The sequence below is a fragment of the Schistocerca gregaria genome, chromosome X (assembly GCF_023897955.1).
Source record: "Schistocerca gregaria isolate iqSchGreg1 chromosome X, iqSchGreg1.2, whole genome shotgun sequence".
Taxonomy (NCBI): domain Eukaryota; kingdom Metazoa; phylum Arthropoda; class Insecta; order Orthoptera; family Acrididae; genus Schistocerca; species Schistocerca gregaria.
Window position 1 is genome coordinate 223,709,386 of NC_064931.1, and position 22,845 is coordinate 223,732,230.

A 22,845-nucleotide genomic window follows, 5' to 3' on the forward strand; every position below is an offset into this window, starting at 1 on the left:
TTATTGTGTTTGTAATGTATACATACCATGGAATATTCGATATCTGTGAAAATAGCATCACTTTCTCTCCAGAAGCTGAATTTATTTTCTATTTGTACGCAGATGTTCGCAATAAAGGACTTTCAGTGCCTAGTGTTGCATTTCATTGACTACCAGACTGTTGGATTTGCACTTTATTGTAGTTACGAAGTCCATCCACGTGTACTCCTTATCAGATAAGCGGAAAAATGGTTTGAAGAACGGTTTAGGCAAAAGGTTTGACTAAAAGAAATACGAATTAATCTCAACAGAATTATATATCACAAAAAAACAGATTCTCAAAATATGATGACGTTGTTTTCAAAGGGAATATTATAATACGCCATGTCCTCATATATATATATATATATATATATATATATATATATATATATATATATATATATATATATATATATATATCAAGAAGACCACAAGGATACTAATATTTCTAATATGTAGCGAAACGTACAGAAATTCTAACTTCACGTGTAATATCTGTAAAGTAATTGGAAGGGTGTTCTCGAGGTATCTGTGGAATTTGAAATTTAAAATGAGAAGTAGAAGTTTAACATGCTGATATTTCAATTAGCATATAATGAATGACTTTTGTGATGTGTCATGACCAGTGGGCTCAAGGAAGTACGAAAGAATCAGACTGGCGCTCACAACGTGCGGTCAGACAGGGGTCTTACAACCTGGTGAACTGTGGGACAACATACTTACCGATTCGTTTGCAGCCACACTTGTCGCTGTCATCTTCTGCCCCTGGTGGTGGACAGCCATTGTCTGCAGGCGTCTCACCGTCCGGGCAGCATCCGAATGGCGATGTTTGGCAGGCGTGACCATTAACCATCTGCCGATCCTCCTCTGCAGACAGTACAACCAATCTTTCAATTACCCTGAATCTCAAGTAATTTGAGTGAGTGTCAGTGATGTGAAGGAGGGCATATAAATATAGATAAAGGCATAAGGCTTATATCCCGATTTTTCAGTGATTTCTGATCCTTATCCTCTCTGGGAACCATTCACAGGCAGGGCACCACAGGATTCGATTGTGAGACCACACCTACCATTATAACATTCAAATGATTCCCATCTTCTGTTGTCTCTTGTTCGTCGATGGACCTGTGATAACCAAATCCAAAAGATATGCAGTAACAGATAGAACGATAAGTCAAATTTCTAGTGAAATACCTCTTTCATTTTTTATTCTAGGACTCCCATTTATCTTGAGCACCCAAAATATCATTTTGTCCAGAAGAAAAATTATAAATGTTTCAAGCGATTGTTGTATACCAATAAAGGGGACATTGAAGAGCATTGTTTCCTTTCTGCTAACTTACTTCATTACGAAAATATAAACAGCGATATATCTCTTTTAAATAACATCCTAATTTTTTATTTAGTAATCATCTACGTCCCTTCAATACCCGTTCAAAAACTTGTTTGAGTATACAGTTCACGTCAACATGACGCAATTAATAACTTACTATAAAACCGACTTTGTCTCCCCCGTTGTAGCACATAGTGTCGGTACTGGGGTTAACGTAACTAGTCAACTTACTGGATATGACAGTAAATAAATGTAAACAGAAGGAAAATGCGCACCAGTCATTCAGTCACGTGTACGTCTGCTAAATTTCGTTCTCCGTAGACGAGTATAATTTCTGCGTTGGTGTACACTGTACTCACACAAACCTCCATCTAATGACTGTTGACTGAATGACCTGCGTGCATTTTCCTTGTGTATTCATTTATTAAGTGAAAAATTCCTCTAGCAAGTGAACCAGTCACTTCAGCTTACACTATGCCGGATGCCTGTATTGTATGCTGGTACAGGAGTTAAACTCAGTTTTCTATCACATTTTCAGTAATATCATTCTTACGTTAATTCTACCCTATCATATGTTAATGATCAGATCTTGAGGAGAAAATATGGATTACCGAATAAAAAATGTAGGGTGCTGCTTAAAGAAACGTACCGGTGCTGTTCATATAATTGTAAGGCACGCTTGATAAATGGTACACCCTGCGTGTAGACAATCAACTGACTTACAAGCTCAGCTCTGTTTCAGACATAATGCAAGTTCCATAATACCAGTGGAACACAACGCACAAGTGTTAAGTGAACGAACACATCAATAATAATTCAAATATTTTGTATCTTTTAAGAATATTCGGATATATATTTTCATCTGAATACAACGTGCTAGTTACGCAACGATACGGACGTGAAACTGATGAAATACTGATCTAAACTAGCTGTCACATAAATATTCTACTGAGGTGGTGAATTAATGGTAAAACTCTAAATTTCCACCAAGATGTGGAATCTCTCCTGAAGAAGCAATAGTTCACTATTAAGGACCTTCATTTTACAATACGCCGCGTCAGTGTCGCTATGATTAACGAGCATCTAGACAAGTGCGCTTAATCAACTGACTTTACGTAATATAAAAGGGTATTGGAGTTGTGATAAGCTTACAGGCAACAACTTCCCTTAGAAATGTTCCTCTGATATGATGTGCTACTGAAGTATTTTCTAGATATATGGGTTCAACGTTTCGCGAGCTTTTGTATTATCATAAGGGTGCCTCAGTCAGTGAAGTTACCGCAACTGGTGTTGGAAGAAATATAGATCTGGCCGTTCTGCTTTCAAATCATGTTATTTTGTCTTTTCTAATTTTCCGCTAATGAGTCGTACTGCTACAACTGATCACCTTTCTTCTGAAAGTAAAAATTACAATTATTATGTTCATCAGGTTCCATCCCTTGCGAGGTATAATCGAGGTTTAATAAACAGTCATGACGAAATGACCATTTTTTATCGATACATTTATGCACGTATCATGGTGAAGCCATACCGAACTAACCTGCTTAAAATAATGAATGTTGTTTCAAAATACGTACACGTATGTATACAGAAAAAATGTTATATTCACTAAGATACCTTATATGATTTGAATAGCGTGCAGTTGTTTAGATCCTGTATGGTGTTGAGTGAGGCATAACATATTCGCTTGACAGTCGCGCATTCGCGACCTATGCGGTTGCGAAGAGCGTACTGGCGGAGAACCTACTGAAGTCAACATCAGCGCTTTCTTATTTCTGGTGTCATATAACAGCCAAGACCACTACACGTGTCATGTTCCGCTAACTTCAGCATCATCAGTAACTTCAACGCCATTCTGGGAATCACATCCAGTTAAGTGCCATGGCCATGGAGGGGGAGGTCGAAGGGGAGGAAACGAGAAGGGTGTGGCATATCCCCCACCGCCACATAAAAAATAATGATGTATTACATGTAAGATTTCTCAAAATTTACAAGCACAATCAGGCGTCACATGCGAATAACAGTTAAAGACTAATGCCTAATATCTGATGACTAACGCATAATACCGAATGCATAGCCCCAAACATGTAACGCCTAACGCGTAACCGAACGCAAGACATTCTTTGTAAGCACTCCACCTTACGACCACCTTCCATAGCTAGATATGTTACTCACAAACTGCAACACGCATTAAAGTGATATTCTCCGTAAGCCAACCGCTGTATGAAAATCTTCCATTGTTATAAATGACAGATAGGGGTCGCTAAATGTATTAAAATGACATAAAAAAACAAAGACTACTAGATTTTTTTCTGTAGGCACGTCCACTTCACATGTAACACCAACCAAAACTGACTTGATGTGCTGGTACTGCGAATGGCTCACAGTGAGGAGAAAGTACAGTCGTAATTTTTCCTGAGACTATTCAGCTCTACTATATGGCTAAATGTTGATGGCGTCGTGTTGGGTAAAATATTCCGGAGATAAAGTAGTCTTCCATTTGGATCTCCAGGCGGGGCTACTGAGGAGGATGTCGTCATCACGAGAAACAATATTGGTGTTCTTCGGATCGGAGCGTGGAATGTTGGATCCCTTAATCGGGTAGGTAGGTCAGAAAATTTTGAAATAGAAATGGATAGGTTACAGTTAGATGTTGTACAAATTACTGACGTTCGGGGGCAGGAGAACCAGAGCTTATGGTAAGGTGAATACCGAATTACAAATACAAAATCAACCAGAGATAATGCAGGAGTGTGTTTAATAACAAATGAGAAAATAAGAGTGCGGGTAAGCTACTATGAACAGCATAGCGAATGCCTTATCATACTCAAGATATGCACGAAGTCCACACCTATAACTAAAACTAAACCAAACTCCGCCCGAACACGCCATGAAGGCCCAACGGTACCGACCGGCCACCGTATCGTCCTCAGCCCACATGCGGCACTGGATGCGGATATGGATCGGAATGTGGTCATTACATCGCTATTCCGGCCATATGTCAGTTTACGAGGCCGGAGTCGCTACTTCTCTGTCAAGCGGCTCCACTGTTGGTCTCACGAGGGCTGAATGGTTCAAATGGCTCTGAGCTCTATGGGACTTAACATCTGAGGTCATCAGTCACCTAGAACCTAGAACTACTTAAACCTAACTAACCTAAGGACATCATACACATATATGCCCGCGGCACGATTCGAATTTGCGACCGTAGCGGTCGCGCGGTTCCAGACTAAAGCGCTTAGAACCGCTCGGCCACACCGGTCGGCGTTCACAAGGGCTGAGTGTAGCCAGCTTTCCAACGGCGTTAGATAGACCAGATGGTCACCCACCCACGTTCTAGCCCAGCCCGACAGCGCTTAACTTCGATGATATAACGGGAACCGGTGTTATCGTAGCGGCAATGACTTGGCCTGACACCTATCACAGCAGTACAAATATATATGCCAACTACTTTCACAGACCATGAACCAATCAGAAAAAAGTATGATCAAGAAAAGAAATAATTCAGATAGGTAGGGGAGGGGAGTATTTAGCTGTGATTGGGGACTGGAATTCGATAGTACAGAAAGGAAGAGAAGGGAAAACTGTAGGTGAATATGCACTGTGATAGAGGAATGAAAGAGAAAGCCTCATGGTAAAATTTTGCACAGTACATAATTTATCACTAGTACTCTTTACGTGGAAGAGACCTAAGGACACCATATGGTTTCAGATTGAGTATACAGCGTGTTCTAAGAAAACATGAAAATAGTTTGAAAGGTGGTAGTACTCATCGAAACAAGAAAAATAAGTCCAATAAATATGGGTCCGGAAATACATACTATCTGCGATAAACGCCTGTCTACAGAAGGTATTCAACGTGCCGTCCATTCATGACAATGCATCCTCTGCCTTCCGGCGCAAGGAATAACGCTCCCTTTGAAGTATACACGGTTGTTGTTGTATCTCCTGGTACGTATTGTAGACGCGACCGTGTAGTGCCTGCACATCGTTGACTGGCGTGGCATACACTGATTGCTTCTCGTGTCCCCCTAGCCATAAGTGTGCAGAAGTGAGATCTGGGGAACGAGCAGGCCAAGGTGTGCTGGTGTGCTCTCTCCCCCGCCACCCCTCCCCCTCTTCCAACCTCCGAGCAATCCAGCGTTCTTGACGTTTCAGCATCGGATGGTGCGCCATCATGCATGAACCACATCCGTATTTGTTGTTGGAATGGCACAGCCTCTAGCAAGGTAGGTAATACATTCATGAAAAAGTCAAGATCACGCGCCCCATTTAACCTTTATGGTATCACATATGGTCCTATTAATCTATCGCCCTATCGCCAAGTACGCATCTCCATAGGTTGATTGAGAATAGGTGATGATGCCCTCTTTCCTTAATTGCTTGGGGATTCACTACTGCCCATACATGCTGGTTGTGGAAATTCACAGCACCCTGTCTCATCGGTAAATAAAATCTTGAATTTGACCAGTAGATGTGCGTCACACTTCTGCAACAGCCATTGATAGGACCGCTGTCTGTCTTATGATCCTGTTACCTCAGAGCCTGAAAACGCCGTAGGTTATACGGGTAGAGCAACTGTTCATGAAGTATCCCCCAGATAAGAGAGTGAGACACGCCTTCTGATGTTGCCAATCGTCGCACACTGGTCCCAAAAGTTTCTCCCAGAGAACGTAGCACATGTTCCTCCATTTCAGGCATGTGGACTGTCAGTCTTCCGAGGTGCAAGGGGACCTGTGTCCCTCAGACGCTGGAAAAGTCTGCCGAACAGCTAATCAAAGGGCTCTATGTGCTGTGGATATTTTTCAGCGTAGAGGGCACGGGCTAGCAGGATACGACTATTTGCTAAACCATAGCAGAATATCATATCCGTCTTTCCACTTGTCGAGTAGTATGCTTACACTTCTGCCAAGTGGTAGAAGAGAGAAAAGGTAAATGTGCCACACCATTCGTAAGTACAAAAGAGCGCAGTGACAGCAAACACGTAAGTTAATCCGCGTTTGGGGGAAGGTAAAACGCCATGATACGTATCCATGGTTGACAATACTTTACAATAAACAACACAAACACGACCACAACTAAAGTAGCCTACAACACAACTCGAACCATACAATTGACTGCACACCACCTAATGAGTAGAGTAGAGTACCGTGAGTAAGAAATCGTAATACCCTGCCGACACATTTGACGGAGAGCCAATGGAACGACTATGTCAACATTCCCAACCAAGAATCGGGTGGCCCTTCCTATAAACACGTGTTTATCCGGACGCTTGTTCATTGGACTTATTTTTGTTGTTTTGATGAGTATTGCCACTTCCCAAAGTACTCGACCCTTTTCCTTAACATCCTGTATAATGGCAAGGTGGAGATTTCGGAATCAGATTTAGGGCAAAAAGTGCACTCTGACCGCAACTGCTTGGTTATGAACTGTAAATTGAAACTAAACAGTTATCCAGTGGGTATGAAAGTAAGGATATGAGATCTGAATAGGTTGAAAGAACCAGAGGTTGTTGACAGCTTTCGACGTAGAATTACGTAACGGTTGATTGGAACAGGGGAAAGGAATACAGCAGAAGACGAATGGTTTTAAGAGATGAAATAATAAAGACAGCAGGTTAAAAAAACAAAGTCTAAGCAGAAATCCTTAGATGACGCAAGAAGTATTGAATTTTAATGATGAAAGAAAAAAATATGAAGACGCAGCCAGTGGAGCAGGCTAAAAGGAATACAAACGTGTGAAGGATGAGATTGATATGAAGTACAGAATGGGTAAGTACGAATGGCTAGAGAACAAATGTAAGGATTTAGAAGCACGTTTCACTAGAGCAAAGATAGATACCGCGTACAGGAGAATTCAAGAGGTCTTTGGAGAAAAGAGAGGCATCTGTATGAATATCAAGAGCTCGGATTTCCTGTCACATTAAAACTGAGTACCGGACCGAGACTCGAACTCAGGACCTCTGCTCTTGCGGGCAAGTGCTCTACCAGCTGAGCTACCCAAGCACGATTCACGACTTGTCCTCACAGCTTTAATTTTGCCAGTACCTCGTGTCCTACCTTTCAAACTTCACAGGAGCTCTTCTGCAAACCTTGCAGAACCAGGTCCCGAATTCGAGTCTCGGTCCGGCACACAGTTATAATCTGCGAGGAAGTTTCATATCAGCGCACACGTCTCTGCAGAGTGGAAATCTCATTCTGGAATTTAGAGCTTAGACGGATAAACAGTCCCTAGGAAAAAGAAGGAAAAGCTGAAAAGTGAAAGAAGTATATAGAGGGGCTATACAAGGCAGATAAACTTGAAGGCCACAGCACAGAAATGAAGACGACTTAGAGGAAGATGAGATAGGAGACATGATACTGCGAGAAGAATATGACAGACCACAGAAACATATAAGTCGAAACAAGGTTCCGCGATTAGACGATATTACGTCAGAGCTACTGATACCCTTGTGCCAGCCAGCCATGACAAAACTCTTCCATCAGGTGTGTAGGATGCATTAGACAGGCGAAATACCCTGACACTTCGAGAAGAATGTAATAATCCCTATTCCGAAGAAAGCAGGTGCTGACAGGTAGGAATATTCCCGTACTCTCAGTTTAGTAAGTCATGGCTACAGAATACTAACACAAACTATTTAGAGAAAACATAGTTGAAATGGCTCCAAGCACTATGGGACTCAACATCTGAGGTCATCAGTCCCCTATACTTAGAACTACTTAAACCTAAGGACATCACACACATCCATGCCCGACGCAGTATTCGAACCTGCGACCGTAGCGGTTGCGCGGTTCCAAACTGTTGGGCCTAGAAGCTCTCGGCCACCACGGCCGGCTACAGTGAGAGAAAGGTTATTTACAGCATATAAGAAACCAGACGACAGTTATAAGATTCGTGGGATATGAAAGGCAAGCATGGTTTGTAAGGGAGGGAAACAGGGTTGTAGCCTTTCCCCGATGATATTCAATCTGTACATTGAAACCAAAGAAACCTTTATAGTAGGGACTAAAATTTAGGGAGAAGAAATAAAAACCTTGATGTTTCCGACGAAATTCTGTCACAGATAGAAAATGACTTAGAAGTGCAGTTCAACGTAATAGACAGTGTCTTGATACGAAGAACATCACCAAAAAAAAGTGAGATAACGGAATGTAGTCAAATTAAATCTGATGATGCTGACTGAAGAGATTAGAAAACGGCATAGTTAACGTAGTAGGTGAAGTTTGCTACTTGGGAAGCAAAGTAACTGATGATGGCCAAGTAGAGAGGATACAAAAAGTAGACTGGCGATGGCAAGAAAACAGTATCTGAAGAAGAGAAATTTGCTAACATCGAAGGTGGACTTCAGTGTTACGAAGCCTTTTGTGACGGTTTTTGACTGGAGTGTAACCGTTAATGGCAGTGAAATGTAGACAAAGACAGTGATGCTACAGAAGAGTGTTGCAGATTAGATGGATAGATCATATAACTAAAGAGGAATACTGAATAGTACTGGGGAGACAAGATAATTGTATATTTGTGGCACAGCTTGATTAAAAGAAGGGATCGGTTGACAGGACATATTGTGCGACGCCAAGGGAACACCAATTTAGTATTGCAGGGAAATGTTTCTGTGTGGGGGGGGGGGGGGGGGGAGGGGGGTAAAAATCTTAGAAGCAGACCAAGAGACAAATACAGTACGCAGATTCAGAAGAATATAGGTAGCAGTAGTTATTCGGAGAAGAAGAGGCTTGCACAGGATATAGTAGCGTGGAGAGCTGCATCAAACCAGTCTTCTGATTGAAGACCGTAACATCAACGACGACTACCAAAGAAAATGCATTTTCAGGTTAAACCTCTCCTTGATCTATCGTGATCAAAGTGACTTACATCAACAGAATAGTGAGCCCCGTTGTTTGGAAAGACTGACCCACGTAAACCTCGCAGTTTGTACACTATCCTTTTGCTCGATATTCTTATACCTTACAAAAAGGTTTATTTACAGTAGTAGGAGACCCATGACAACTATGCCCTCGTCATATTCTCAAGACATTGTGACTGGAGAATCTATCTGGACTTCCATAACCTATTACTATTTTCACCCTTTACTAATTACTGATATCACTCTGAGAAATTTGTCCCGTGGCCGTGCTGCAAGAGCTCTGCGATACCACCCAGCTACGCATGCTATATCCGCTCCAGCTGCACTGTGCAAGAATCCTGCTATTTCCAAATGGTTCAAATGGCTCTGAGCACTATGAGACTTAACATCTGAAGTCATGGGTCCCCTAGAGCTTTGAACTACTTAAACCTAACTAACCTAAATACATCACACACATCCATGCCCGATTCAGGATTCGAACCTGCGACCGTAGCGGTCGCGCGGTTCCAGACTGAAGGCCTAGAACCCCTCGGCCACACCGTCCGGCTGTTATTTCCGAGCTACAGGTGCAATATAACCCCTACCTCTGTTGTACAATAATTCTGTAGTTCTCTTTCATCCTGTAACGACTAAAGGATCTGTATCAGCCCCACATGAGCTGTACGACGGAAAAGAATCCTTTTAATTCCTTCATTGCCCAATATCATCCAACATCTGATAGCTTTTTCCGCTATCTCACTTATGTCACTTGGTTGGTTCTTGCCAATGCATCTACCGCTGTCATGAACGCAGCTTCTCCAAGGACCTGGATTGGTCTAATTAATGACGTCCAGTCTAACGACAATTTAACATCGGTGTGCTGTCTCAGCGCTCTTGCTGTTTTGAGACCATGTCGCATGATGTGCAGAGAATAAAACCTTACCTGATAATACCGTTGGGAGCCTTTATTGTAGCTGTAATTGTTTTGCTTTATCGACTGTGTACCATGGCTTAACCCCTCTTGACGATCCAAGTCGTAACTACTAACTAGTTTCCCTCGGTGTCAGATTTTCCCAGTTTTCATCTCCCAGTAACCTTAACTTAGCTATAACTGTAAATAAATACATCACGCCTGTCTTTTTATACAAATATGCATGTTATTCCTAATAACTTACTCACTCATCATTTACATTACAGAGCTCTTAATTACAATAATGCTGTATGCCTATTCTGGCTTATCCTGAAGACATTGCCTAAGCTTTCTGGGTATCCCAGGTTCTCTATGCCTGAGCCACGAACTCTTTCTCCACTAGCAGGCCTACTGCCCTTTTTCATAAGAAACCCAGCATACTAAGGGATGTGATTCAGTGCATAAGGTGAAATGCCCAGATTAGCTGTACTCGGTGCATATTACTAGAGGTAACGGTTCGGACTTTGGTCCCTTAACAAACATTACAACACCATATACCCCTGCATACATGGGAGAAAATTGTGAAAGGTCGCACTGAATGATGTAGGGAATACCACGAGTGAAAGTTAGAGTGAAGGCTGCTACTTACATACCTCGCTGTCCCAGATCATTCCTCAGCTCTCTATGATCCACTACCCTTCCCCCTTCGGAAAGGAGAAATGGTTCAAATGGCTCTGAGCACTGTGGGACTTAACAGCTGAGGTCATCAGTCCCCTAGAACTTAGAACTACTTCAACCTCACTAACCTAAGGACATCACACACATCCATGCCCGAGGTAGGATTCGAACCTGCGACCGTAGTGGTCTCGCGGTTTCAAACTGACGTGCCTAGAACCGCACGGCCACACCAGCCGGTCTTCGGAAAAGAGCTGGCTGCTGTGTTCCGTATGTAGATCTTCATCTATCTTCCTGACACCAATTGTAATAGAAAGACAGGTGCGCTGCTATGATGTTGGTGTGTGACTCTCTGCCGAAGATGGGATCGACATGTTACTGCACACGAAGATCATAGTGAGAATATTTCCGAATAACTTCTTTACTGATTTATACAGCTGGGACTTCCCCATGTAACTGGACGGAAATGGCTGTAGATTCATATGGGGATGTACACAACAAGTCTCTAATTAACCCCGCCAACTGAAACTGCCACAGCAGTATGTTTCCGTCTTCACATAAAATTCTGCCGTTGTATTCCAGACCAGGTAGCGCAGAGTATGGTAGACGTGTACTGCTCATGGAACAGCACGCTGAGCTGGCGCCTCCTATTATGCCGGCGCTGGGTTGTCAGTGGTGGTCAAGGGCTACTCGTGGTCTTGTGCAGGAGGGGGCGGCTGGCATGGTTGACAGGCGTAGCGTATGGTCACGGTGCTCCAGGTACATGGCGATGGCACTGCCCTGAGTGGAAGTCTGGGCTGACGCTCAAGAGTAGAGGCAGGTGTTTAGTACAATGTTGGCGGCCTGGGCTGGGAAGGCAGGCAGGGGTCCGTCATCTGTGACACGGCTGCGACAATGGCGACGCTGTCGGCTCTGGTTGACAGAGATTGGGCGCTACATATTACCCATCGGACTTAATGCTGCCGGGCTTGTTTGGACAGGGTTAAACATTGCATCTGCTCGCTGACTTGGAGAGAGTTGCGGCATTAGTGTGTCACGCTGAATTACATGACATGAAGACAGTGATCGGCTGTCGTAATTGGCAGATGGTCGAGCTGCAGATCTTCCTGATTTTCATTACGTGGACTGTTTCAATAGAAGTCCACTCAGGTCGGGGGTCGCTGGCGGGCGGCTGCCTGACCCTAGTTTGTGGCGTAATTACCGTCCTGGGGACCCCATGCTGACTGCAACGCACATTTAACTTCTTCACTTGACAGTAACTCTATCCACGGGAGTTCCTGATTTATGAGTAGCGCTATTTGGAATGGGGGTTCTAATTAATATCATCTAAAGTTAATTTTAGGCAGGTTTCAAAATGAGAGAGTTAATTCCATTCAATTGTAGATTATTTATGAAACAGACAGAGGGAATTAATCGAGTGGATGAACAGTGACTGCCTAGTGGCCAATTTTAAGCTCCTTTCTGCCATCCAGAGTGAAAGACTTTTGTATTCTGTCACTTGACCGGAGGACAGAGACGTCTTCTCGTTGTAAACTGAGAAAGGAATGATTTTTTTATACAGTTACTTCTAGAATTTTCCTATGAATATCTCAATAGTAATGAACTGTTTGTAGCAGCGTGAATCTTATATGGTTGTATAGAATGGCGTAAGGTTTAAGGAATATTTTGCTGTGGTGTTATATACTATAACAGTGTGCAAGGAACCTGTAGCGCATTGCTATCACATACAAACAATGAGACAAGCAGAATACTGAATAAATTTTAATCAGTTCCCTTCCAGATTCGTATATCCCTACTCTGGATGTACCCGACTGACCACGTTATGTTCTAATGATCATTAACTTAAATGAATAACAATTCTGCTTTCTTGTGTAGCTGACATTGACAGTCAAACATTTGTGATTCCGAACAATAAGCATGTCTCTCATAGCAGACTCCCGTAGAAACGTCTCAGGGACCTCGGAATATTTTATTTAAACAGCGCGAATTTTTTTTAGTAACATTTGAACAGAAATTATCATTCAGTTTTTAGCTACTACAAAACGTATCTTATTTCTTTTGTCACCAATTGTGATATTATTCTTTATGGGTAACTCTGTTGTACACGTTACTGAATAACAAATTCCAAGCAAACTGCTGACGTACCATAATACTTCAGAGTGGTGTAAACTCAATAGGAAAAAGGAAGATTAATGTTTAACGTCCCGTCGACGGCGATGTTATCAGAGTCGGAGAATAAGTTCGGATTACGAAAGGTTGGGGAAGGAAATCGGCCGCGCCATTTTCAGAGGATCCATTCCGGAATTTGCCTGGAGCGATTCTGAAAAATCAAGGGAGACGTAAATCAGGATGGCTGGAAGGAGGTTTAAACATTCACCCTTCAAAAAAAAAATAATGCGCCACTTCGTTCGGTTTGTGTATACACAAGCCAGGTGCGTCATAGAAGTCGAAAACAATCTCCACCTCCATTAGTTCATAGTCCATTCAGAGACAATTTTCAAATATTACGGAACAAAAGGTCTGTGGCCTCCGGTGGTTCGTTACAGAGTAATTGCATTTCGTTTCATTTCTTTCCCACATTTATCTTTCATTATGTACTGCTCTGAAAGAATCTGCGCAAGAGTACAAGTGTATGTGGTATGCACTGTGTATGCTGCTTCGAAACGAACTTGTTCCGTGCACTGACTCTACTTGCTGTTGACAAAAGTAGTGTCCACTTTAATCTTCGTTCTGAAAAATGCATTCAGTATTACTCTGTTCTACATGATTTTCTTCCTTTGCTTTTTGTCAGTGGTGATAGCACTTTTATATTGATATTCAGTCATATGGATAGGTTTAATGATGAAGAGCTGACCGATTTGCTGCCTGATGAATCTTGTGTACAGGCTCACTGAATACAGTGGAAGGGTGGAAATAAAGGCTGTTCACTCAGCGACGGTAAACCATATTACAATGCTTTTGCGTCTGAGCGTTGTTTCATTACTCTGTTTTGTGTAATACCGGTTTGGTAATTGTATATTACAGGTGTTTATCTACTACTGTGAAGGTATTTTCACAGAAACAAAGGTAACTGGTGAAGCAAACCGAATAAATCATAATAACATTATTCTTCCGTAACAAGGAACCAGAGACAACGCGTCCCTCACACAAAAATATTCATAAAATATTCCTAAACACCCTCCAAAATTTCGGTTCTGCGATTCTGCTTCACTTCATATTGACAGTTCCTACTAAAATCTGTTGCGTGATTGAACGAACCCCCGGTCTGGCCACAGATATGCGATGCGGAACTTCAAATATCTGAGCACACGTAGAACTGAATAAACCGTAAATGTGCCCCAGAAAATCTGCGTTGACCCTAGAAGAAGAGCAGTTATATTTGAATTCTGCAGACAGTCACAGGACCAGAAAGAAATATGTTGTAGCAAAAATCCTGACAGTAAGCTTACGAAGAACGCATTCCTCAAAATGTATGGATACATAAGAAACTATTGCCATACGAAGTGTGAACTGTGGAGAAACAAGGCCGCTCTCACTATTTTGAATAAAAATAAAAGAAATTTCGCAGCAGTAAGAAATTATCGTGGTCTAAAAGGTGTATGTACTTCACTTTTAATTGTTGCGCTTTGTTTTTCATTAAATTTCATAATACCTGTACAGTAAGAAACATGAATGAAGTCTTAGGAAAAGTCATATTTCTTGAAGTAACTATCATGGAAGCGAGTGTGACTATTCGGTTCCAAGAAGTGTATTTGTTGATAGACATAAAGCTTAGTGGGGAAAACAAAGAAGTGGTCATGGAACCGGAACATTCAGGGGTGAAAACGAAACACCATTTGCTCGATCAATGAAACGTTAGAAGAAGAGTAGTTTGTGTCACGTTTATGAGGACTGAGCTCATGACAATTACGCCCATATTGAGCTGAACAGTCGTAATCGTAAGCGCGACACATTTCACTAAAGTTTAAAATAATATTTTCGTTTAGTCTTATTCCATTCAAAAGTTTTAGCCTAATGACATTATTACGAGTTTTTGCTTATTTTATTCTATTTTCTCATTACGTGGTGACTTATATTTAATTTTGTTTAATATTTTCATAGAATTAAAGCTGTGTTGTCACATAAATGACTTTTTGGATGTTACAATTTTATTCCAATAAAACCTTCCAAAGTTTAAATGAACGTATATTCTTATGATATTAATTGTTACAATTATATTAAGTAACGTATCTCTTAGCATGAAGAATGTTCCAGTACCTCACTCCCACCAATTCTCTGTCACTGCCGTCGACAAGTATTGCCCTCTCTTCCGTGTGACTTGTTTAATTCCTTTAGCCACTCCGTTTGCCTTCCACTAGGATTCTTTCTTAATCCGGTGTACTTTCGTAGACTTACAATTCTCATTAATTTTCTTCAAATTCCTATACGATCTTAATCTTTTTTTCTCAATAGTGGTCTCCTTATGTGTAATCTGCTCATCTTTGCGATTTTTTTATACCTAATCGAAATCACAAAAACTTCGTTTCACTTGTTTGCATCCACCTTTTTTTTCACTGCCCTCATGATACAGGTTTCTGCAGGGCACAACAGAATTTGTAACATCTTGTTTCCTTTATCACCTTCTTACTTTTCTTGGTCACGTAACTGTTACATGTCATTTCTCGCATAACCAACGCCACGCTGTCAGCTTCCCTTGCACATGTACTGCCCGCTACCCACCCAGTGGCATATTTAGTAAAGGTTTGACTTTTCCGTTGGTATGACTGATATCTCACACTTCTTTGGGTTATCTATGTACCACACTCTTGCAAAATGTTTTTCCAGATATCTGATTGAATCTGTGTTTCTTCTTCTAATATAGTTTTGTTGCAAATGGCGAAAAATAGAACTGGATAAATATTCCATACTGGTGGCAGTGAACGGAACAAAAACCGGGTGTAGACTTTTCTCTTCTAACGGGTCCAAAGCTCTCTGGGCAAGCAGGAAATGTTGTTCCTCTTGTTGATTGTCAACCGTATTGTGGTCCAGGATCAGCAGATAACATTTAAAAACTGAATTGGATGATAGGGCAGAATCAGTGCCTGTCTCGGAGGATGATATTAAAGATACAGAGGACCAGAAGAAAGTGTTTTCACCATCGTTCCACGTGAGTGTGATTAATCTGAATCCGTACCCGACGTGTTTCTCCACACAAATGGATTAAAAAGGACAATCTAATGGGAACTTCTGAAGATTTAATTAATATTTATTAATATTTCTTCAAACGATCTCCACAGAGGATGAATTCCAGTGCCACCAGTGTGATCCAGAGAAGAGTAGAGAGCCATTATACTACTAGTGAACAACAATCAGCATTATATATCCTTGAATACTCTTAACGCATCAATTGGTTCTTACATTATCCTTCACTGACGACTTTGAAAAGCTTATTACTTGTTGCCAAAGTGTCATGTGAAAAATAGTCGTAACTGTGAACTCGAATAGCGGTATTCAGTATGTCTCTTGTATTACTAATTTTTTATTTTGTTTTATTAGACCATTCGTCAAAACATTAGACACGCATGTTAATTCCTGTGTAATATTCGACTTCTCGAATAGGTTTCATCTCGACGCTCCACACCTCTGTCTAGTATTAGTTTCTCCATCAGTATGCTGGTAACCTCCCCAGTTTTTAACGTCATCCATCATCCCAGATTTCTGTTTCGTCTCCTCTTCCTTGCAATGTACCTTTCGATAACTGTTCGTTGTACGCTATGAATTCACAGTTTATGTACCATTCAAATTTTTTTGCTTATTAATATCACTTCTATTAGTTTTCTTTCCGTCGTAAATCTGAGAATAACTTTTAATTCCTCATTCTGTCAAACAGTTCACGTCAACTAATTTCTTTCAGCAGTTCCAGTTCACATATATCCAAGTGTATTTCCTCTTTCCTTTCGACTTTCTGTGGCTCAGTGTCACAAAATACAACATTGCAGCCATATCACATGATTTAACTCATTGTGAGTCCCACCGGAAATCGTTTTGCAAGCAATAAAGCTTTCAATTTTCAAAAGATCTTTCACCCAGAGACATTCTATTTCTTATTTTCTCCAGGGTGTTTCCCTTTTCTATCGCCAAACTTCACAAGCAGCTAAAAGATTTTAGTCGTTCCAAGAGCTTTCATTCAAATGCTGTTTTCATGGAATATAAGAGTAAGCTGAATCTCTTCACTTCGATCTTTCCCACATTTCTTCTCATTTATTGGCCTTTTACCACTTACTCGTCTCCCTCCAACATAGACTGTAGTGAGTCCTCTTATTCTACGAACACTACCGGATTATTTGCCCACTTCATTGTATAAACTGTTATTCCCCCATCTGCTGTACCTCTTTTCCTTATACCATCCTACCTGTGACCTCAGTGCCAGTTCATGATGTCCATTCTCCCTCTGTAAAATTTCAGTATCATTCATCTGTTCTTTTAGTCTTTACCAATATATTTCAAGGAATTTAAGGAGACGACCTGAGCAAAGTAGGTGTAAAGCCTTTTCCAAACCAACAAAATTGATGTATACATCAGTGTTCACTTGTATCACTCTTTGTCAAAATATCCTCAGACGTCCTGAGGGATACAGATTCGCCATTCTTCTCATTAATCAAAATTTATAATCCCCTAAATTTTCCTCAGTTATTCATTCAAATCTTTTGTAATTTAATACATTGAATTATTTGGCATTTAATCAACAAATATTTTGGCGTTGTTTTCCTTGGATAAATGGATTAGACTAAAGAACTGAACTCTGCCCGGACAGATCATGAAGGCCCAATAATACCAACCGGCCGCCGTGTCATCCTCTTCCCACAGGCGTCACGGGATGCGGATATGAAAGAGCATGTGGTCATCACACCACTCTACCGGCCTGTATGTCAGTCTGCGAGACCAAAAGTGATTACAAGGTGTTTACTAAATCTTGAAACTAAATGACCTCATCATTCATTCTGTTGATAATATTGGGCAATCAGTTATATCTAGTGAGCTCTACTGAAAAATTGTTGCCGGCCGCGGTGGTCTCGCGGTTCTAGGCGCGCAGTCCGGAACCGTGCGACTGCTACAGTCGCAGGTTCGAATCCTGCCCCGGGCATGGATGTGTGTGATGTCCTTAGGTTAGTTAGGTTTAAGTAGTTCTAAGTTCTAGGGGACTGATGCCCACAGCAGTTTAGTCCCATAGTGCGCAGAGCCATTTGAACCATTTTTTGAAAAATTATATGCCACTAGTTATACAGCACACTGGTCGTGCTTTATACGATCCTCCACCTCTGACATGCTAGTCATAGTAGTGAAGTGGTGTGTATTTGACAATATGTTGCATGGATTCAGGGAAGTAAGAAGTGTCACAGTGGAGATGTGCCTAATGGCAGAAAAAAATTCTTGTATTAGGAATTGTTCATGACAATAGTGTGAATGATATTGCACAATTTCTACGTGTATCGTTACAGACAGTCCCGGGGGCACACAAGGAATGGTGAACTATTCAAAGCCGTGTATAATGGCGTAGTAACAGTGGTGAAAATGAGTTACTAAATGACAGGGTATACAGGTGAGTATCACGCATTTTCAGTGACAGTCAGCATTAAACTCAACAGGATCTGCTCCTCTCAGTGAATGCAAGTCGATCTCAACTGGTATCAGAAGCAAAATTTTGGAGGGAAATGCACGCAATGGGCAGTTACAATTCAGTACCAGAAATAGGCCGTTTCTCAAAATAACAAATACACTGTCAAGTTTTCCGACTGTTGTCCTTTGATCTACATCTTCCTGCTGAATATAAACGGACATTTCTACATATACATCTACATTCATACTCCGCAAGCCACCTGACGGTGTGTGGCGGAGGGTACTCTGAGTACCTCTATCGGTTCTCCCTTCTATTCCAGTCTCCTACTGTTCGTGGGCTCTAATCTCTCTGATTTAATCCTCATGGTCTCTTCGCGAGATATACGTAGAAAGGAGCAATATGCTGCTTGATGATATGTTCTCGAAACTTCAACAAAAGACCGTACCGAGCTACTGAGCGTCTCTCTTCCAGAGTCTTTCGCTCGAGTTTATCTATCATATCCGTAACGCTTTCGCGATTACTAAATGATCCTGTAACGAAGCCCGTTACTCTCCGTTGGATCTTCTCTATCTCTTCTATCAATCATATCTGGTACAGATCCCACACCGGTGAGCAGTATTCAAGCAGTAGGCGAACAACTGTACTGTAACCTACTTCCTTTGTTTTCGGATTGCATTTGCTTAGGATTCTTCCAATGAATCTCAGTCTGGCATTTGCTTTACCAATGATTAGTTTTATATGGTCATTCCATTTTAAATCACTCCTAATGCCTAGTCCCAGATAATTTATGGAATTAACTCTTTCCAGTTGCTGACCTGCTATATTGCAGTTAAATTATAAAGGATCTTTCGTTCTATGTATTAGCAGCACATTACAGTTGTCTACATTGAGATTCAGTTGCAATTCCCTGCACCATGTGTCAATTCGTTGCAGATTCTCCTGTATTTCAGCACAATTTTTCATTGTTACAACCTCTCGATATACTACAGCATCATCCGCAAAAAGCGTCAGTGAACCTCCGACATTATCCACAAGGTCATTTCTGTCTTCCAAGGTGGCAACAGGAATGTATGCATACATTTCTGACTTTATGAATGCTGAGGCATTCAGTCACATCTCGATGGGTTAAATGAATCGTCTGACGTCTTCCATATTGTCTAAGACAAATTGGAACAGCAGCTGATACAGAGCCATCAACATTTTGATAAATATACAGGATCTAATCACCAATGGGCGCCTTTAGCTGAATATAGCGTGTATGAAGAAACTTAAGGATGCTCCTCTTCTCCGAATTGAGTTTATTGTCAAGAACAAAACTGGTTTTACACGAAATGCGTTTTATGTCTCCTGGAGGTGACTAATTTTACACATATGAACATACGACATGCAGCTAGACATACCGGCGCTGACGTCTCTGCAATCGCCCAGGTAGGCCACGGTGATGGGGTGCTGTCCTCGTGGCCTAAGACAGGACGCCAGGTGCAGCTCGCACTCGCTGTCGTATGTGCGACCGTCGCTGCCACAGAGGTGCTGCTTAGGGCCGTCGTGAGGGCAACTGGGCTTGCAAGCGCATACGCCGTGGTGGCACAAAGCGGCGGGTTCCTCGCAAACCACACCTCTGCAAGCATCTGGAACCACTACACGAGTCAGATAATCAGATATAGCCTTATTTAAATTAATCACGTAAATGTAGATGTAGAACTGAATTGTGAATGATAACTGGCAAGTTATCGCGTAATTGCGACTATTACTCTTTACACGCGCCACCAAAGCATTCCGCTCTCCATGACAATAGAAAACTGATTAACGTCTCATCTCAATGAGGATAGCTGTAAAATAAATTATTGACGCAATGGTGTCATGGAGGCTTGGACACAGTTGATGTGGAAGAAGTTATACAAAGCATTATGCAAAAATTCCCATGTAATACCATAAACACTAAAACTGTACATTCTTGGCTACATTCAGAATATTTCTAGTCCCCATATACTGTTCACAGGTTTCATTATTGCATGCTAAGAAGACATTTTAATAATTCATTCCTATATTCAATGTTCTGTACTGAACAATAATTGAAATTAGAGTACATCGCACATTTAACTGATAATTTTCTTATTATTAGAACATCGTACAAAACATTTGAGAACGGTCTCTATTTTAGTTTAGTACTTAGTTTTATGTCATTTCTAAAAACGTTATCATTATCTCCCTGAAAAAAAATTGCAATGGACATTATTATTCCTTTCCGAAAATTTTTGGCACTGGTATTGCAACCTCTTCAGGGACTATGTAGGCGATTCTGTTTCTACAGTACTCTTTGTACTGCCACTATGGTGAAGAACAAACACTTCCATAGTCATGCATTGATTTATTATAATGGTACAAATGATCAATACACAAACAGCTACTCCAATTCTCATATGAGAGATGAAATTTTAGAGCACCTTTTCATACAAAGGCTATCTCATACATCTGCATGTCCTCTCCGCAGCCATATAGAACCAGTAAATAAGGCTTTCAACGAAGTGGATTTTCCAGCTTCTGTCTTTTTTGTTTCTTACAGTTACTATATCATATAAGTTACATAAAACTATGGTCTTTGAGTGCTTGTTGCCAGCTAGTGGAAAAATTATGCTGAAATATTCTGTAGCATTGATGTGTTGTCATGCTCGCCACATTTGTGCCAACTGGAGAGGTATTCGCAAATGAGAGTTTCTGACTGTAAATTATAAATTCAAAATGGGTCATATTGATATGCTTGTTGGCAGGAAATTTGTGCTATGTGAGTGGGCTACAATGAGAATTTGTCTTACACATTACAGCACACGAAGTCTAGAATATTAATTTAACATTGAAGGATGAAATGCCATTTATGAAGTCTATCCCTGTTTACATAAGTAAATGCCCAACACATTAATTTCAAATTACAGTTCCATTCATGGACTTTCCGTAAATATTTATGTATAATTGAAGAGTAATTCATCATTCTTTAACATTGTCGTTCTTTAAGAAAATATTACTTGAATTTACTTACATTTTTGTCATCAATATGTCTACCATATTTTACATGACAGATCTTAGAATCAGTAGTATCAATTGTTTCATTAGCATCAAGCTGGTTCATCTGTTATCAAAAATGCTATTTCAAAGTAATAAATACATTTCCTCTTACCACACACGAGAAAATGTTCAATACTTTAGTAGCTATTCCTCATCTTATTAATATTTTTCAATTTTTCTACGAATGCTGCATTCTGCTTTGTGAAACACATAGCTAAATTCGTTCTTATACATAATTTGAAAAACAATGTTCCATGATGAAAGTAAAGTTCTATGTACTGACTTGGCAGAAAATCCTAAGAAATTTTGGTCCTATGTCAAAGCGGTAGGTGGATGAAAACAAAATGTCCAGACACTCTGTGACCAAAATGGTACTGAAACAGAGGATGACAGACTAAAGGCCGAAATACTAAATGTCTTCTTCCAAAGCTGTTTCAAAGAGGAAGACTGCACTGTGCTTCCTTCTCTAGATTGTCGCACAGTTGACAAAATGGTAGATATCGAAATAGACGACAGAGGGATAGAGAAACAATTAAAATCGCTCAAAAGAGGAAAGGCCGCTGGTCCTGATGGGATACCAGTTCGATTTTACACAGAGTACGCGAAGGAACTTGCCCCCCTTCTTGCAGCGGTGTACCGTAGGTCTCTAGAAGAGCGAAGCGTTCCAAAGGATTGGAAATGGGCACAGGTCATCCCCGTTTTCAAGAAGGGACGTCGAACAGATGTGCAGTTGTAGAATTATGGAACACGTATTATGTTCGAGTATAATGTCTTTTCTGGAGACTAGAAATCTACTCTGTAGGAATCAGCATGGGTTTCGAAAAAGACGGTCGTGTGAAACACAGCTCGCGCTATTCGTCCACGAGACTCAGAGGGCCTTAGACGCGGGTTCACAGGTAGATGCTGTGTTTCTTGACTTCCTCAAGGCGTTTGACACAGTGCCCCACAGTCGTCTAATGAACAAAGTAAGAGCATACGGACTATCAGATCAATTGTGTCATTGGATTGAGGAGTTCCTAGATAACAGAACGCAGCATGTCATTCTCAATGGAGAGAAGTCTTCCGAAGTAAGAGTTATTTCAGTTGTGCCGCAGGGGAGTGTCATAGGACCGTTGCTATTCACAATATACATAAATGACCTGGTGGGTGACATCGGAAGATCTCTGAGGCTTTTTGCAGATGATGCTGTGGTGTATCGAGAGGTTGCAACAATGGAAAATTGTACTGAAATTCAGGAGGATCTGCAGCGAATTGACGCATGGTGCACGGAATGGCAATTGAATCTCAATGTAGACAAGTGTAATGTGATGCGAATACATAGAAAGATAGGTCCCTTATCATTTAGCTACAAAATAGCAGGTCAGCAACTGGAAGCAGTTAATTCCATAAATTATCTGGGAGTACGCATT

The 22,845-nt window shown here is 41.0% G+C and overlaps 1 protein-coding gene across 1 annotated transcript in view; it reads right to left on the reverse strand.

Annotated features, from left to right (window-relative positions):
• The window catches only part of LOC126297987 (agrin-like), a 187,733-nt gene that overhangs the window by 104,720 nt on the left and 60,168 nt on the right, over positions 1-22,845 (reverse strand). Inside the window, exons 3-4 of the mRNA XM_049989300.1 lie at positions 19,777-20,004; positions 745-888 (exon numbers count right to left, since the gene is read on the reverse strand). Of these exons, the coding sequence (XP_049845257.1) occupies positions 745-888; positions 19,777-20,004 (372 nt within the window). The remainder of the gene's footprint in view (positions 1-744; positions 889-19,776; positions 20,005-22,845) is intronic.